Source organism: Alligator sinensis, unplaced genomic scaffold, assembly GCF_000455745.1.
Source record: "Alligator sinensis unplaced genomic scaffold, ASM45574v1 scaffold281_1, whole genome shotgun sequence".
NCBI classification, from domain to species: domain Eukaryota; kingdom Metazoa; phylum Chordata; order Crocodylia; family Alligatoridae; genus Alligator; species Alligator sinensis.
This window is the reverse complement of record NW_005842306.1, coordinates 1,616,850-1,635,888: the sequence shown is the minus strand read 5'-3', so window position 1 is coordinate 1,635,888 and position 19,039 is coordinate 1,616,850. Positions and strand designations below refer to the sequence as shown.

Genomic DNA, 19,039 nt, shown 5'->3' with positions numbered 1-19,039 from the left:
CCTACTTATGTAACATGTTTTACCTCTGACTTCCCTTTTTTACGATTTCTTGAATGTATGTGTATGTATGTATATATAACTGAGTGTATAGTTTACTCGGAAAACGCTCCATGGAGTATTTTGAGTACTATTTGCAAAATAATGCTGTTTAGCATCCCTTAGGAACGCAGCTGACAGAACCCTTCAGGCTTGTGTACATGTGCGAAGTGTATCTAAGTGCTTGGCCGAGCTTTTTTTCCTTCTTGAAGAAGAATCTGTTTTACATAGCCTTTTTGGAGTCCTTAAATCTGTCGTTGTATGCAGTTGAGGCCTTTTGAATAGTATTGCTATATAGAGCCATATTTTACTGGCTATAGTAGGCAACTGTTGATCCTCTGGATCATGATGTGCATGTAAGATGTCTAGTCAGATGCCTCATGAATCCATTCGTGGCTGACAAGCCCAATTTGAGAGTAATGCAGCTTGTTACAAGTTTCATAGATCCATATGTTGTCTGAATTGGAGTCCAGGTTTACAGTGTGGTGCTTCCTTCTTTCTTGCTTTGCTTCCATCCTCTGGATCAAAGCTGCTTCATGTTGAGTTGCACCCAGTGCCAGATTTTCCCTCCAGGTCAGATGGGATTCTGTGCACTCCTTCCAGTTTCTTACCTTGGTGTTCAATACCTCCGTGTTATTTTTACACACATCCAGGTACCTCCATAAAAGGTGTCCCTACTTTCTAGAGCTGCCTCAAATCTCACAATACAAAATATTCTTGGGTACACAGTCTTTTCCCGTTCTCCTGACGTGGCTGATCCATTACAACCTTTTCTTCTTGATAGTAGTTTCTAAGTGTGTCAGTCTTGCATGCTTCAGTACCTCTGTTTGGTATTCTGTCTTCCCATTTAATTTTCAGGCTGTTACATAGACACCTCATGTGGAAGCTGCTCAGTCTCTTGATGAGCCTAGCATATGTAGTCCATATTTCTGAACCATAAAGCATAAATCTGATCTAGATACTTGGACCTGTCAGTCTGGGAAAGTGAAGGAATGTTGATGCCATCTTTGAGCATGATCAGTCAAACCTTTGTAATGTCAAATACTTTTCTCTAAGTTTTTATATCCTGCATGCAATCTCTTCTTAATATTCATGTCCAGAATGAGGCTGTAACAGAGGTGAGTATACTATAAAGTGTTAGACTTACTAGTTACAAAATACTTGAGATGCTGAACTAATCCTTTGTTAAATGCAAATAGGGTAGTTGACTGTTGTGGCTTATTCAATGTTTTGAAGGAAAAAAATGGAAAATAGTCTGCAGCAAAATGGAAGGGCATTGTCAAGTATCTTTAAATTTCTTTCATTTTTTAGAATTTCTTTAACTTTGAAAATTGTGCCTTATTTCAAAAAGTTGCAGTGGTCCCTCCTAGTTTGCAAGGACATATGATTCTGACATACTAAAAAGCACTAAGTTTGTCATATCACTGCATGTAGTAGGAAAATTACTCGGTGCTGACACGCTTATGGTACAAGTAATTTTATCTATAAAATATTTAATGCATCAATGATACAAGATCACTTTCCTCCATTTGCTGTTGCTATGGACTTTGTCCTGTCCTTCCTCTTACAGCAAAGTGTTTGTATTACCTTTTGTGGTTTGTTGTTTTTTTTCCTTTGGGCAGACTGAGTTAAATATTTTTTATGCTCTTATGCTTGGGTCGCTTTAAAATGTGCAGTGTCAGTGAAGTTAACCTTTCCTGGAAAGAGCAAGTGACAACACTGCTGACGTTTTGGGGTAAATTGGTCAGCATATTTTATTTGTGCAGATGCAGTAAAAATTTTGTCTAAAGTATTAGATTCAGCTTCATCTCTAGGACATGGTGATGTAATTTTGGGCTTGAAAACCTATTGTTACCACTTTAATTTGAAATTGCATCAGTGAAAAATGCACTTTAAATATCTTGAAGATTTGCAGGAAAAACTCAAACAACTAGAAATGTGTTTTTTTTTTTTTTTTTTTCCCCTTGTTTGCTAAGCATAAGCAGAACTTTGTGAGCCCCCCTAAAGTCTTGTGAGTTTCAGGTGTTCACTCCTTGCAAATGCAGGTATTAAAAGCAACCTTGATCTTGCTTGGCGCTCTGCACCAGTTAACAATGGGTTTCTTGTATTCTAGTAAACCAGATGTTTTTTGCTATGAGACCTTTTCATTCTATGTTTATTCAAGGAACATTTAATTTTGGGCTATCCTGGTCAGTGCAGAGGTGATACATTTTGATTATGATGATCAAAAGAGTACAGTGTATTAAAAATATTTAACTTTTTATATTGTAAATTATCTAATTTACTGGAATATAAGATGACCCTGAATATAAGGCAACTCCCTCCCCCCCCCCCCACAATATTTCCCTTGGCCCCCCCCCCCCCCCCCCCCCAAATATTTGCATTTTATATGTGGAAAATGTATACATTTGTTATAATTTTCCAGTTACAGAAGTTAATTATTGGAGGTTTGACTTTAATTTTTCCCCTCCCAGTGCTACAGCAGGAAAAATAAATCTGGTGAGGTCAGCCCCTCCCCACACCTTAGTGTCAGGCTCTGCTTTTCCTGAGCACGTGGAAGTGAAGGATACATTTGAAAACCATTGACTTTGAAATAAACTTGCTTGTAGAAATATAGTTTATTTAGAATTGAAACATTTTACGTCTTTGGGAAATAGTTGTAAGTTTGAGCACAGATATTCCATATGCATACTGTACCCGCCTCCACTCTAGTAGGTGTTCCTGCGCTGCCTTCGCCCGAGCCCTGGATCTTGCGGGCCCCGGGCTTACAGGTGGGCCCCGGAGGCTAACTCTGCTGACGTCAGGAGGACCCCTGAACTCTCCTGCCACGACTTTGAATGTAACCTCAGTGGGTAGTCCTTCCTTGGGGTAGCCACCAGAGTTGGCGTGGTCCGCAGTGGGCAGTCTTGGGGCTCCGTCCTCCTCTATACCCCAGCCACTCGCCACCTGTAGTTCTACCTTTCCTTGGCTTCCCTGATGTCCTAGGCCTACCGCTGCCTCCCAACCTGCCAGCCGTCCGTCCAGGTCTTCGGCTCAATATGACGTCTGCCGGGGTCGCCAGCCCACACCTGCCACCTCGGCTCCTTCCTTAATCTGGCTGCTCGTCCCGGCACTGGCTCTGCTGCTTCTGAAGCGGCCGGCTCCTTCACCGGCTCTTCTGCCTGCAGCGCGGCCGGCTCCTTCACCGGCTCTTCTGCCTGCAGCGCGGCCGGCTCCTTCCCGCCTCTTCTGCCTGCAGCGCGGCCGGCTCCTTTACCGGCTCTGCTGCTCAGGATGCCACTGGTTCCTTCCCCGGCTCTGCTGCCCGCAGTGCAGCCAGTTTCCTCACTGGTTCTGCTGCTCCAAACGCCGCCGGTTCCTTCACTGGCTCTGCTGCTTGCAGTGCCGTCAATTTCCTCCTGGGCTTTGCTGCCCCAGACGCCGCCGGTTCCTCCTTCGGCTTTGCTGCCTGCAACGCAGTCAGTTTCTCTTCTGGCTCTGCTACTCCCGACCCCACCGGTTCCTCCACCGGCCCTTCTGCCTACAATGCAGCCGGCTTCCTCACCGGCGCCGCCGACAGCGTTGGAGCCGGTCCCAGCATCAACACTGCTGCCAGTTGTGATGCCGGCTTTCTCAGAGCCTGCCCTGGCTCCGCCCCTTGCTCTCGCTGCAGCCAAGAGTGGCGGGTGGGCTCCCCCCCCCCGTTCCCCTGGCCGTGGTCCCTCCTCACCCGCTGCCCCGCTGCCTCGGCGGGGCCGCTTTTTGTTTCTTCCGGGAGGTGTCCTCCACCCCTGCTGCTCTGCCGCAGCCGGATAAACGCCTGGCTGATCACCTGCGCCGGCGTCCTTGGCATACGCGCCTCCCCCGGCTCTTCCGGCTCTGCAGGAGGTGAGTAGGATTCCTTGCTGCCCCGGGGTTCCTTTGGCGTCCCAGCTTCCCTGGGACACATACCTTTAAGCAGCACTTTTTTTTCTGGAATAAAACTGCATAATAGTCTAAAGCCAAAATATAGTTCACTGGTCTGGGCCCCTGTAGAATCGAAATCATTTCAAGCCATGGTGACCCCACAGCTGAGCACTGCTCAGTGTGTTTGTACTCCAGATAACCTTTCCCTGTCCCCTCCCTCCCCCCTGCCAAGCATCCATGCACTAATTACACATTTCCTCTTCCCCCCCCCTCCCCAACACATACACACGCTCATGACTGTTGGAACATGGTGTTCTTGTCACGAGTCCTAGGATCCTCCAAAAATTTATATGCAGATGAAGTGCAAGGCAACCTGGTCCAGCTCCACCTCATGGAGGGCAGGGCCTCACTAATCGTGTGTGACAAGCTGAGAGAGGGGCGATAGAAGGATTTTGGATGGACTGTTTAGGGCCCTGTTTGATGTTTGCTAGACATTTAAGACTCCTGAAGAAATAGGAATCATTGGAAAGGGAGAAAGAAAGGCACAGCTCAGCTGTGGGAGTAAAGAGGAAGTCAAAATGTATTCAATATAGTGGCTCACCCTGACTTAGAAAAGAGTTAGCAGTGAGGAGGACTGAGTGCAATGGGCACTGCAATTATCTTTTTTTCCCATACCTTGGAAATAGAGGTGCACCAATACCAATTGGTTGCATATCGGATCAGCACCGATTTATAAGAAAATTGACAGTATTGGCAATTGCCTTTTTTTTTTGGCTGATGTGGCCTATGAAATGCCCCGCACAGCTGCAGCACAGCATGCAGGTGGCCAGGTGCACATTGTGGAGAGCAGCCAGGTCTGGCTGGTAAGTCTGTGAGGGAAGTGGCATGAGGGGAGCAAATCAGGGCCCCAGTGAGGTGAGGGAGGGAGTTGGCAGGGTTAGGCACTGCACAATAAGGCGGGGCATGGGACAGAGCCACGAGTGGCTCATCGGGGGGCGGGGCGTTCCTGCCCCGCACACCCTGGAAGGGCATGGGGTGGGGTGTAGCCCTGGATCTGTGTGTGGGACGAGCTGGCTGCTGCTGCAGGCTGGGGCTGAGAGTGGTGCCAGCTCTTCCTGGGGCTTGGCCAGGCTGAGCTTGTGGCGGGTGGTGGCAACACTGGGAGATGGGTTTGGGGGGGCTACGGCAAATTTTGGGGTGTTTGCACACCCTGATAACACAATCATCCTCGACTGCGAGGGATTGCTGAAGAAGAAGATACCTTATTCAACTGGGTTGTACCGACTAACCTATCCCTGTGATAGGTTCCCATCAGCTTGGCTGGGTACCTACATACATGTGGCAAGTCTGCTCTGACATGCTGGACTCTGATTAATCAAGTCTGCTCTGCTGGAGCATGCAATTGATGCACCTGGTGCTACATTGGGTACAGGTGTATAAGACTTGTGTGCATGTTAGAGCTGAGAAAATGGTGGTGGTGCACTTTGAACTAAAAAACATTCAATGTGTTTTATTTTGAAGTGCACTGCTGCCACTTTCTCAGCGCTGACGTGTGCTGCGCCACTTATATACCTGCACCTGACGCAGCACCAGGCACTTTTAATTAGCAGTAAAAGTGCCCAGCACCATGTTGGAAGCATGTGTAAAGATCATAGTCTTTTTGGCTACGATCAAGCGTTTTTGGCATCAAGCATTTTTGGAGAGTGTCAGGGCTGGCTTCGGCTCTCCTGATGCTGGCCTGGTATTGTAGTACCTCCAGGCCTGGTACCAGTTCCCTCTTTGGGGAGCAACTGCCCATTTGTTTCTTTTAAAGGGCCACACACTAATGCACAAACAAAGGTTTCCACCTGCATATTTGCCACCCAGGCCATGTGTTTTAGTCTTGCTTGGCGTTAGCTGCATTTAATCAACTTCATAGTTGGCTTCCACTGCTTTTGGCAGCAGTTTTATGATAGACAATGTATTTTATGAGGTTTTCTTGTATGTGAATGTAAGATGAGGGGCTCTCTTTCCCCATGTTGATTTGGGGGCAACCTCATCTTGTGTTTGAGTAAATATAGTAACCTTTTCAGTTGTTTAAAAACTTCAGTCAGTGTTTAGTTTAATTTTGGGTTAGTCAAATGTAATAATATTACTGATTCCTAAAACAATCAAAATACTTCCTTTTTGAGAACTTTGAGCTAACTGTTAGTTGTTTACAAAAAAGCAATAGTTTTTTTTTTAAAGCCACAGGTTTCAGCAAAAGGAATTTTCCAGTGTAGCGTAAATACATTGAAGACTATTCAGGCAAGCAGATAACTGACAACTCAAAGCTGAATGAGTTTTGGTGATCTGGCTAATCTGTTGGTAGGTAGGGTTCCAATCATGGGAGAGCTCAGGGAGGCTGAGCCCCCCCTGTAACATTTGAAAATTATAACCTGGGTGAGGGTCTCCAATTTTATTAGGGCATTGTAATAGGCAGCCCTCTTTTTTTAGGACCCCCCCACCCCTCCAAAGAGTCAAAGTGTAATTTGAACCTTGTCTGTAGGTAGTAGAGAGAGCCTTTACTGAAATGCTGTGGATAGGAAATTGAGCATTTTTAATGTGTGCTGATTTTATTTATTGAAAGATCACCAGAATTATAGTTTCTGTAACCATAGGATCATAGAAAATTAAGGTTGGAAGGGACCTCAGGAGGTCATCTAGTCCAACCCCCTGCTCAATGCAGGACCATCCCTAAATAGATCATCCCAGCCAAGGCTTTGTCTAGTTGGGTCTTAAAAACCTCCAAGGATGGAGAGTCTGCCACCTCTCTGGGTAACCTGTTCCAGTGCTTTACTACCCTCCTAGTGAGAGTTTTTCTTCATATCTAACCTAAACTTGCTTTGCTGGAACTTCAAACTATTGCTCCTTGCTCTGTTACCTGCCACCACTGAGAACAGTCCAGCTCCATCTTCTATGGAACAACCCTTCAGGTAGTTGAAGGCTGCTATTAAATCCCCTCTCAGTCTTCTCTCCTCCAGACTAAATAAGCCCAGCTCCCTCTCCCTTTCCTCAGTAGTCACGTGCCCCAGCCTCCTAACCATTGTCATTGCCCTCTGCTGGCCTCTCTTCTTGTCCACATCCTTTCTGTAGTGGGGGGCACAAAACTGGACACAGTACTTGAGATGTGGCCTCACCTGTGCTGAACAGAGGAGAAGAATCACTTCTATCGTTCTGTTTGTAATACTCCTACTAATGCAGTCCGGTATGCTCTTCGTCTTCAGGAGCATGCTGTTGACTCATCTTCAGCTTGTCATCCACTGTAACTCCCAGGTCCTTTTCTACAGAGCTGCCCTCCTAGCTACTCAGTCCCCAGCCTGTACCAGGCCAGGGCTGTGCATGGGATTGGTCTGTCTGAAGTGCAGGACTTTACACTTGTCCGTATTGAACCCCATAAGATTTATTTTGGTCCAGTCCTCCAATTTGTCAAGGTTTCTGAATCCTAGCCCTACTCTCCGATGTATCTACTCTTCCCCTGCCCCCTTCCCCCCCAGCTTGCTGTCATCTGCCAACTTGCTGAGGGTGCACTCCATCCCATCCCATCCCATCTCTAACAAAAACTTGTGATGTAAGTGCTGTGTGCTTTGTCATGCATGTTATCAGTCTTAGGGCATCAGTTCACCTGGGAAATCCCTTGCCCTGTCTTAAAACATCTGTCTTTGGTCATCACAGATAAGCAAAGTAGAGACACAGATACGTGATTAATAGGAGAACAAAGCCCATTGTAAGAAACGGAAGGGGAAAGTCAACCTTAAGATAATTTGAAGCGGAAAGGCTTGACAAGTGTGGTACAAAATATTTGGACAGAAACCAAGGGTGGGAAAAGGTTTGGAATCTAAAAAGAAAGGGACAAAGTGACAGACTCAGAACAAAATAATGTTACCAACTGCTGTAGCCACAATACCAAACTGGTGGCCAAAAACATAATATAATTATTACTTGTTTCTGAAAGAGTTGAGGATGTGGTGTTAGATAACCTGTATTTAATTGGAGAATTTAACCTAGAATTCCAAGTATATCATTTGAGCAACTTGGGTAAGGGATTCTTGGTAGCAGGTAGTTACCTCTAGTTACCAGTAAAGGATAAAAGAGAGATTATCGGATATCATTTCCTAATTAATAGGAGACCTGTTTGTCTTAATCTAAACCGGGGTGTGCAGTCATTTCGGTCGGAGGACCACTTAACGAGTTTCGGTGAGCTGTTGAGGGCTGCAAGGGTGGCCCCGTCCCTTGACAGAAATCCCTCCTGCTGCCCCTGTAAGTACTCCTTTTGGCAAGGGGGTTTGCCATCCTGGAACTGGAAAAAAAAATTATGTACTAAAAATCAAACATCCATAATTACGCATTTTAATTGTATTTAAAACATATTCTTGTTCTGATTTGTTTGTGTATATAGAGGTGATTGCATAGTAGCTCAAAATGAACCCTAACTTTTGTATATGGAGGTGTGTGTGGGGGGAGGTGGGTGTGGGGTTTGGGGGCTGAAGGCGTATGTAAGAGTGGGGGAGGGTGTGGGGATATTTGTGTATGTAGGTGGGAAGGGGGAGCTGTGGGGTGTGTGGAGGGGGAGGGTGGCTGGGCATGTGTGTAAGCGGGGCTCACCCTCAGAAGCACGTCAGGGGTGGAGTTTGTGGTGTGTGGGGGGCGGGGGAAGGGTATAGTTGTAAGGCTTGTGGGTTTGAGGGTACGCTGGGTTGCGCGTGGGAGCCCCCTGCGTACATGTGTGTGTGCATGTCTCGGCCCAGCCCCCTCCCCTCTCCTGAGCCAGTCAGCACGTGTCCCCACCCTACAACAACCTGGAGCCCATGTAGCCCCAGCCTTGCCCCATGCCCACTGTGCACTGCCTGGCTGTGGCTCTTCCTGCTGTCTCCTAGGCACACAGTGGGGCTGGGGAGGCTCCATGGTTGGACTGCCTTTGTAGGCAGCCCAGGCCGTGGTGGCTCCTTCTAGCTGCTGCTGCCACTGGCCCTAACCCTGGAGTACTGGTGCACAGCCCTGGCCCGGTGTGCCTCATGTCTGTTCCAGACTTGCATACCCAGGCTGAGCAACAACAGCGGTGGTGGCCAAGCAGAAACTGTTGCTCAGCGCAGGGGAAAAGCGGCCCGTCCCCGTCGCAGCTACTGGGCAGATCTTGCTGCAGCCGCCCAGAGCCTGTGCTGGACTGCCCTTCATCTCTGCAGCTGTCACCGCCACCTCTGGGCTGTTCTGTGGGACAGTGGTGACAGTGCAGAGCAGCTGCAGGGCAGCCCGGGTGGCGGAGATGCAGGGCGGCCGGGCGTGGTGTGGGCTCCGTGCAGCTGCAGCAAGAACTGCCTGGCGAGTTTTCCCCCTTGCCAAGCAACAGTTTCTGCGCCAGGTCGGTGCTTTGTGCATGGTCCCTATTGGGACCGTGGGCTTGGGGCTAGCAGTGGCAGCAGCAGCCAGAAGGAGCTACCGCCACCTGGGCTGCCTAGAAAGGCAGTCCAGCTGCTGTAGCCCTGGCAGGACACGCCACAGCCAGGCAGTGTCGTGGCCAGATGGGACCAAAGGATCCACTGTAGGCCAGATTTGGCCTGCAGGCTGTATTTTGTCCACTCCTGCTCTAAGCCATGATTATAACATGCGCTACATTTAATATAATGATAGATATTTGATAATTGTTTGGCATTCTGACGTCCAAACCTAAAATAACTTACTGCATTGCTGTTTGCTTGCTGTGGAATCTGCATTAAACATTGGATATAGTGGGATAAAGTGGCTGCTAATTTTTATGAAGATTGCCACCCCCCAATACCCAATAACTGTTTCCTCTCTTTCTTTTATAGATGACATGGCAGAGCTTCTCTTTGGAGAGTCCAAATTAGAACAGTTCCTGAAGGAAAATCCTCTTAAACAGGGCACTAGTCCCCAGGGTCCCCGGCCAAAACTGACTGAGGTTAGAAAACATCTCACTGCAGCTCTTGACAGAGGAAACTTAAAGGTATTTACAGACGTTTCAAAGAAAAATTAAGGATTAATTAGAACGTAATTGAAGAGTGAAATTTTCTGAGGCTGGGGGGAAGTTGTTTTTTTTTTTTTACTGAACAAGTCTGTTTCCAGAATATTTTAATATCTTGAGATTTAGTACCTTCAGTCTTTACAGGTTTTCCTCTTTTATTCCTTCTCCCCCCACCCTTTATTTGGTCCAGTTTTCTGTGTCAATTTTAAAACAGGGGTTTTAGAGTGTCCCTGGTGGCCAGTCGACAACCGGGGGGGGGGCAGGTCCCCCATGCGCTAGCAAAACTGGAAGTGTCGGCGCCGCGTGGTGCCGGTGAAAACAAAAACGCAAAGTGCTGGCGGCCCTGCTTCTCTGTGCTGCTGCCGGTACCCCCTGGAGCCTTCCCTTGTACCTCTGGTTGACAACCCCCATTTTAAAGAAATAGTAAAAGAAACTTGGCCTCGGGAATGTTTAAATCATAACTTTAAATGTACCTATGAGAGACATTATTTATTACCAGCATCTCTCCATGTAAATACATTATTGCAAGGACTAATAACTTTGCATTTCTGTAGCCCTTTTGCATTTGACTGTCAAAGCCCTTCACATACGTTTTTGAGACCAGCCTTGTGGTATCTCCTTCCCCATTAGCTTTATTTTCTTAATACTTTATTGTATATATTCAACACTGCAGACTTCTCCTGTTTTGGAGGACAACCATATAAGAAGTTTTATCCTTGAGTCTAGTTGGAGCCTATTCTGCCTAGTCTTTTGCTGTTCAGATGAAATGCATTGTCTGTTTTACAGTTTGCTGTTGGATGTTGGATATTTCTCCTCTTTTTTTTTTTCAGGTTTTTGATAACTCTGCCTTTCTCTACATAACCACAGTTGCAGGCTGCATAGTCTGCTCTCTTTATCAGGCTCACGCCTCTTTTTTGTCCTCTACTGCCATCTCTGTAACTTGCATGGCACGTCCTCCCTGGACTCAGGAGATAACTTAGCACTCTCTCAATGAATCCTTTTTGAGGACTCTTCTCACATGGTGTTTACAAGAAATATGCTAAATCAAAATTATTAAGCTGAGAAACAGTTTGGGGAACAGGAGGTGGGAGGGAAGAGATTCCTAAGGCACTTACGTGTTATACATACATTTTGGTTAAAATCAAACATTGGCAGAATCGTCTCCCTCTGCTTGTCATGTTGGATTAAAGACTTGGGGGTGACAATGTTAGATGCTAATGTGTTGTAAAAGGAGAAGTGGGAAAATAGCATGTGCCATGTGGCAGGAGAGGATCTTGACTCAAACAAGTTCCTGAGTGTTTACATAATACAGATAACCCTTTTCAGGTGCAATGTGACCAGTGTTTAATGATGATATAATTTGTGTTCTGTAGGTTGATGATGGTTCCTTTTTCAGGGGAGTGAAGTTGACTTTCTTGTTCACCTTACTGAAAGAAAAAAAGTCTCTTCATTTTGTTAATTTTTATTTTTCCTTGTAAAAAATATTTTGGCAAAATAATAGGGACCCTAGTCTGTGAATTAGAAGATTTTGCTGAAGAGGTTTCTACAGTGCATTGGAAACTACTAGGATGCAGATCAATGGGGAAAAACTTATAATTAATCTTTTTCTTTCTAGCCAGAATTCTTACAAGAAGCCAACTTAACTATGGCCAAGTTAAACTATGTGGAAGGTGACTACAAAGAAGCTCTTAACATATATGCCAGGATTGGAGTTGATGACTTGCAACTAGTTGCTGTACCACCTTATAGGCTGCGGATGATTGCTGAAGCATATTCTACCAAAGGTATGATCTTCATTGTCTTTTTAAATAATCTAGCTATTTCTTTCATTCAAATGAGATTTCTTTCAGTTGATGGAATACAGCATGAATAAGTCTTTTATTTCCTTCAGCAGTGTTCTGGGAAACGAAGATCTTTATAAATGACGCACAGGTTCTCATTCCCTTTAGATTAATCTGAGCCTTGCACTAGGTGGCAGGACTGCTGACATTTTTACATTCTAGTTCCCCCCCTCAAACCTTTAAGAGTTGACATCTTGACTATTTAAACTCATGTTGGACAAATTATTATTAATATATTTTTCATCACAGATTGAAATGTAAAAACTGTACACTCAAATTTAAAGGTGACCCTTCTATCAAATGTAAATAGGAATATTCTGTCCTAATCCTAAAACTAAGAGGAATCTCAGAAAAAAAATCTTTAGTTCAGTTTGTGCATTTGATAACCCTTATGTTAGTTTTACAGTTTCTCTGCATAGTTAGTCATATTCAACATCTGTAACAGCAACCTGGAATATTATAACAGTAACCAAGATGACTTTCACCAACTATGACTAGCTTGGTGACTGCAACCTTTTTTTCCGACAACCCTGATCAAACAGCTTTTCATCTCAGGACTAGATAATAAGTCACTCTGATACTATATAGCCATTTGGGAACTGAGGGGCATAGAATACAGCAGCTCGCTTATTTAACAGGGCCTCCCACTATGAGCACTTGACACCTGTGCTGAGATGTGGGACCTGCAGTAGCGGCCAGACCATCTCCTGGTAGAGTTTATGGGGTTGGTTTTGATCTATAAAATCCTTTAATGGCTTGGGACATGTCTGCCTGAGGGATTGCCTCTCAGGGTTGCACTTCAGAGCAGCCATCAGCAGAAACACTCAAGCTGACTCCCTGTGATGGGGTGGGGGTTAGGGGGCAGGATTAATTGGAAGTGCTAAACTTGTCCTTACTTTTTTTACTTTTTTTATATGGACTAAACCTCAATCTGATAGTTTCTGTTAATCTCTTCATAAGTAGAATATTATAATGATGACTTTTTGCATGACTAGCTTATTTTGAGTATTTGAAACTCCTATAACATGTTAATTCTGATAACACCCCTACGTAGGCAGCTAGGAATGTAGGATTTGACTTCTGAAAAGTATGATGCATTTTTATTTTTATATCTATATATAGATATACCATGAATACTCCTGACTCACCATCCCTCTTGCTAACTACTGAAGTGCCTTAGCATAAACTTTATTTCTGCAGAATTAAGCACTAATTCCTAGAAAACTTGGGAATAGCAGTATTTATCTTTTAGGATATTATTTTGATCTTTCATTGATTGTCTACCTAAAATTAATGAAGACTAAGAATTTGTTTTTCTCTGCTTTTGTGTTTTGAACAGTTATCATTTCAGTGGAAGATGCAATACTGGTAGTGTGTCTAAGGGTGGCAGTGCTACCTTAGTTTAGAGGCTTCACTTATAATTGTGCACACATCCTGTGGCTGGGTCTGTTTTGAGAGCATGGCAGTTCATATGTCATAGGTTAGAATTTGCTGTGTCTGGACGTTTTTGCTTTCCTTTGCCATGCTAGACTGGGTTTTGGAATGCATTTAAAAGCTTTTAAGGCTGGATAAGAGTGCGCTGTTATAAGCTGTGTTGCTGTCTCTTTAGGAGAGGTTTTGGTTGTAGTCTCTGACAACTGATCAAAGAATGTTTCTAACATTAGTCTTGGAAGAGGCTGACATTTCTGCCAACTCAATCTGCCAGTGAGTGCTGAACAAGCATCAGGTATTCTCTATACGGAAGTCAAGGAAATGACAGCCTTGAATGATAAGACAGATCAAAAGATGCTTCCTATAACACTGGATTACTTAGATTCAAGTGGGATAGGAGGAAATCTAAAGACTTTTTAATGGGTTTCACAGATCTGTCAGTCCTACAAGGCAGGGCCCATATGCTTTGAGGTTTCCATTGGTCTGTCCAGGCTCCTGTCCTGACTCTTGGCTTATCTGGTATATGTACTGTTCACAGTCTGTTACCCCTTTATGGAAGGTAGGCCATGTCCTACCTGTGCTATGCCCAGGGCGCTCCAGTAGTTTAATCCTATTCTTTCTGTCATATGGGCACTCATTTTATAGTTCTGTATTTCTACTTATGAGAGAGCTGAAACATTTAATGCTTAAGCTTTGTAAAAATTATTGTTCTTTATTTGGTACGGGTCAAGAGAGGTTGTTCCAGACAGAACATTTCCCTGTTTTGTTTTGTCTTTTTAACCATTTGAGAAATGCTCTTTGGGCTTTGATTGGGGTCCTTTGGGGTATCCTGAACTTATGGCTACACTAATAATGAGAGAAATTCTGTTTCACTTGTGCTTACGGAGTACCCAGGGTGGTGGTAGTGCTCTCTAGAGTATTGAAGAAGACTGTCTCGAATCCAAGAAGCCTGTGAAATGCATTGTCTTTACAGAGCCAAATCACCCTACCTAGGATAAAAGAAAAAAGAAAGCTACTGTATGAGGTTTTCCTAGAGCAAGAGCATTTGAAAGCTGTCTCCTGAAAATTGGTTGTTAGTAAATCATACACATACGTTTATTAAAGTATTTAATGTGATAAAATAGCCCGTATCAAAAATGTTGGTTCCTTCTCCAAAACATTAAAATTCTATGTTTCAACACCTCCACAGCACTCGATTTAGAACAATCTTGTCATCAAATTAAAGAACAAAAGCCATCTGGTGGCTATTACATTCACAAAGAGACCTCAGAAATCATTCAGTTATGGAATAAAGGGGTATTTGTCTCCTCTAAAAGCATGTTTTTAACTTAATCTTGCTTCTATCTCCGTCTGATGACCACACAATGATACAGGAACTCTATCGGAAAACCACACCTGGGTGGCAAGGGATTTGGTAATAATTAAGTTGCATAGAAATAAACTGCCAGTATGCAAGAGCAGCAAGGGATTGGAACCTCTAAAATACTTATGTTGGTCATTAATATTGTTCCTGTCATCATGGCAATAGAATATCGTGGGCAAAAAACCACCTCATGTTAGAGCCAGATGGGAATAATCCTAGACATTTTTCATTGGGATTCCAATTTTTCAACTGGAATTTCACTGCCCCTTCATCAACATTTTAGACGGATCAATTTTGATAGTTTCCATAGAACCCAAGTGGATTTCCTTGGAATCTGGTATAATGGAAAACTATGCCAAAAATGGGTTATTTAGATCTAAAGTTGTTGTTCAACTCCCCTTATTTCAAGGTTGGTTATTATGGTAAGCAGGATCTCTCTAATGTTGTTACTTATTTGCTAATCTTATTGTGTGACTGATTCCCAGTTTTGTCCATAACTTATCCATGCTCTGCTCCTTCCTGTCACACATCCTTGAATTAAATCCCTTTCTCTAACCACATGCCCAAAGCATTTTAACTTTTCTTTTTAATTGAGGTGATTAAAAAATATTCTGCTATGCCAGTTTTCATTGAGGTGATTAAAAAATATTCTGCTATGCCTTTTTTCTCTAACCCTTTCCCTCCACTCCCCCCACCCCACCTTATTTTTTTTTTTTTGATGTGCTTAGAGTTTTTGATAAGGGATCGTATTTCAAATGCTCTTAGTCTCTGAATTTCTCTTATTCAAGGTCCAGCTTTTGCAAACATGGCTTCTATCCATATAACATATGACTTGTATATGAAGTCTTTTGTTCAGGATGACCCCTCTGTTTTTCCAGGTCCTTGATATGCTTACCAGGACAGTTCATATAAACAGAATATTTGAAGAAAATTAGGCATAGCAAGAACTACCTTAATCCAGCTGAGCCTAGGTACAAAAAACTGTTTAATCCATTCAGGTTTTTCCTTCTCCAGGATCATCAAATCATGACTGTTTTGTTATGGCTATTTGTTTTTGTATTTTGAGAAATCAATTGACAGTCTGTACTCGTTTCCCCCCCCCCTTATTGTATGCAATTTATTAACCAGATCTTCAGACCTGAGGAAGAATGTCTTGCATTCCAAAAGCTTCCCTGACCTGATCCCAACTAATATATAATTGGTTCAGTAAAAGATAACACTGTAAGAAATATTGCCTCTTAACCAAATTCTGCAATTCCTCAGATGATAAAGGCAATGAAGATGATATCTTCTGCATACCTCAAATTATTCATCAACTTGCTGCATATCTTTAGGCCATTACAATACTTCCCTCATTACCCTGTCTGCTAGTGTTGGACAAAAGACCAATGCATGGGTTCAGCAACCAAGATCTCTATTGAGTGACACACACGGATCAAGTGGGGGAAAAGCAATTCTTTATCTAAAACCATTCAAACTCTCACACACCTACACACAGGCCAATCCACTGGTGCTTGGGTTCAGTCACGATGGCCAGTCGTGGTGCCTCTGGACATGATGATCTTATGGGAGGGACGCCGGTAATTTTCTTCCTAGTTGATGTGGGTGGCATACAACATCGTTGGGGCCTGGTCTTCACTATCCTTTTATACTTAGTTTAGACAGACTTTACTGCAGTGCCCCTTACAACCCGTTTAGCCAGTCACCTTGTTGCTGTTGACCTAGCTCTAGTCACATACCTCATGGCTTAGACATGCAGATGGTAAGATGGATGGTAAGGAGTTACTTTAGTTTTACAACATCCTAAGACCAGGGAGACAAGGTGTCTGCTTGCTCCTTATCTTCTTGTAGATGGTTGCTTTGTTCTTCTCAAGGCTGTTTTCTCAGTAGACTGGGTATGCTTGATACCATATTCATTCACCTACTCATGCATTCAATCTAAAATTTAATTTTTGATAATATTCTCAACACTAGAATCTGGAATAGATGAGGTGATAGTTCACATCCTTGTTGTGCACCTTTCTTGACTGCGGACCACTCTGGTCCTGCCGGTTATTGATTTTAAAGTTTGGTTGGTTGGGTTATTTTGGGCGGCCAGAAAGTAAAATGGACAACTGTTTTGAAGAATAGTGTGTATGTGCACGTGCACCAAAAAAAGGTGAGAAAACTGAAGAGGACTAATTTGACTAAAACAGACCTAGGTGATGAAGCCTAAAGAGCTCAGATAAATATTTGTTGCTGGGTTAAACCTTCTCTCAGAATTTCGACGCAGATGAGGCCAAAAAGTCTATCACAAAGGCTATGTACAGAAGTTCAAAAAAATCTAAACAAAATTAAAGTAATTTTTGCAGCTTTTTTTCTTTTCTTTTTTTTTTTTAAAGCTGCATAGCTTGAATCGGTATCAAACTGAACTGACATTCAGTGTTTGGGTGGCCAAGACAGGCAGAAGTGTACACTGGCCCAGGCCAGGAGCCTGGGGTGCTCCTAAGGTTGGTGAACCCAGCTCAGGGATAGCCCAGGCTGGATTGCTGGCTCTACTGTCCACTGTTGATAACAGGTGGGGGCTTGTGTCGAGCAGCCACTCTCTCCCCTACCCCCACTTTTTTGAAGTGGGGTAAACAGATCCCCAGGCCAGCACTGCCCCCTCCCCACGGCCGATCTGGGGTCTGCCTAGTGTGGGGAAAGCCCCCACTTGGGGGGTTTTTGTGCCTCCCCCCAGTCCAGAGTCAGGCTGGGATCACCCCAGCCTTACCACTGGTAGGGGGAGAGGAACCCCCTGGTCCGCTCTAGCCCCCCCAGCCAGTGTATGCCCAGCTTGAGGAAAGACCCTGCTGTGGAGTCTTTTCACTCCCCCTTAGGTGGGGTGGGAATGCACTCCCTCCCCTCCCCTGCAGCTCAGCTGGGCCCTTGCCTCTGCCTCTGAGCAGACTGCTGAGGAGGGGGTGGGGCTGGGGCAATCCCAGCCTGGCTCCAAGTTTGAGGGGGCAAAGCCCCCTGGTCGGTGCTTTTCCCTCCCTGCACCAGGCAGAACCCAGCTGAGCGTCCAGTGCTGGGCTGGGTGGGGGGGGTGCATTCCCACCCCTTGCCCTTCACCTCCAGAGATGGATGTCTGGGGCAGGGGCAGGGCTCCCCCCCCCCCCCCCAATGCTGGGCAGACCGTGGCTGGGGAAAGGGTGGAGCTGGGGCAATCTCAGCCTGGCTCTCAGCTGTAGGCCATTACAGGGTGGTGTGAAAAGTCCCCCAGTGGGTCCTTCTTCCTGCCCCGCCATACCAGTAGACCTTGGCTGAGGGTGTGGGGGGTGCAGGGCACTCCTGCCATTCCTCCTGTCTGTCTCTTGAAGTTGGACAGCTGAGGAGGGGGTGGGACTGAGATGATTCCAGTCTGGTTCCAGCTGTAGCAGGGTGAAAAGCCCCCCAACCCAGTGGGTGCTTACACCTGTGCTGGGCAGACCCTGGCTGGGGGGGCAGTGTTGGATGGGAGGGAGGGGTGCATTCCCTCGCTTCCTTGGAGGCAGATGACTGGGAAGGGGGTGGGCCTGAGCTGATCCCCACCTGGCTCACTGGGCTGCAGTAGGTGGAGGAAAAAGCCACCTTCCCACCATGGCTTTTCCTCCCATTTGCTGTACTGACTAGGGATAGCGGGGCCTGGGAAGTCTGTTCCTCTGCCCTCTGTCCTGCCAGACTGATGGGCACAAGCAGGTTAGGGAGCAGAGGCCTCAGTGTCTCAGCTGTGACAGTTGGGGCAAGGCAGACAGTATAGACCAGGCTTGTGGGCCTGCCCTGCGCCACTTGTAGCCTGTTAGGCTCACTGGTTAGGTTCTTAGCATCTCATATCCATAGTCTGTGCTAGAAGTCAAGTGCTGGTTTGTGATGTTGAGCTATTTTTTACTTTTATACTTTGTGTCACAACCCAGTGATTTTGGTGCCTCGGCACGATGGAATTTTCTTGCCACATGAGAGCCTCTTTCACAGCGAGGGTTTCTGTTGCAGCAGAAGAACCTCGGTGCAAGAGAGTTCCCGCCAATTTGCAGGGTGCATTTCTTCTTTGCAGCACAGAAATGCACAGTGCAAAGAGTTCCTGCTATTCGAATGCAAATTTGTGTCCCGCTATTGGCCAGTGCTAAATTATTCACACGTGGCGGCTGGTAATTGGCTTGCTAGCCGTTTAAAATTTCTTGCGACTTCCGCCCAAGTCGAAGAACTTTGAGCACGCTGCAGAGTGCCTCTAAAGAGATCTGACTTGCGGCTAGCTGATCGATAGGTGATCAGTCTATCGATCTTTCTTCCCGTCGCCGAGCGCAATCCCAGACGTACCCTTTTCCCGCCGGCTTGATTTGCGGACGGATTAACTGGCTTGGGCCTCGCCAGCTGGAACAACTCACATAGTTGTTCAGACGACCGGACCATCTGCGTCGCAACTACAGGCGGCGTAAGTAAACGTTTTTGCAACCATTAAACCTTGTCTGCCTCTCCATTCACCAGCCC

General features: G+C 45.3%; 1 protein-coding gene across 5 annotated transcripts in view; it reads left to right on the top strand.

Moving 5' to 3' along the window:
- TTC7B (tetratricopeptide repeat domain 7B) overlaps window positions 1-19,039 on the top strand; it is a 274,550-nt gene that overhangs the window by 23,638 nt on the left and 231,873 nt on the right. For 4 of the 5 annotated variants that reach the window (XM_025209742.1, XM_025209743.1, XM_006028358.2 and 1 more), the window contains exons 2-3: window positions 9,747-9,901; window positions 11,535-11,703. In XM_025209742.1, the coding sequence (XP_025065527.1) occupies window positions 9,752-9,901; window positions 11,535-11,703 (319 nt within the window). In that variant the 5' untranslated portion in view covers window positions 9,747-9,751. Of the gene's footprint in view, window positions 1-9,746; window positions 9,902-11,534; window positions 11,704-19,039 lie in introns of those variants that run through there. The other variant, XM_025209744.1, reaches the window with a different exon arrangement.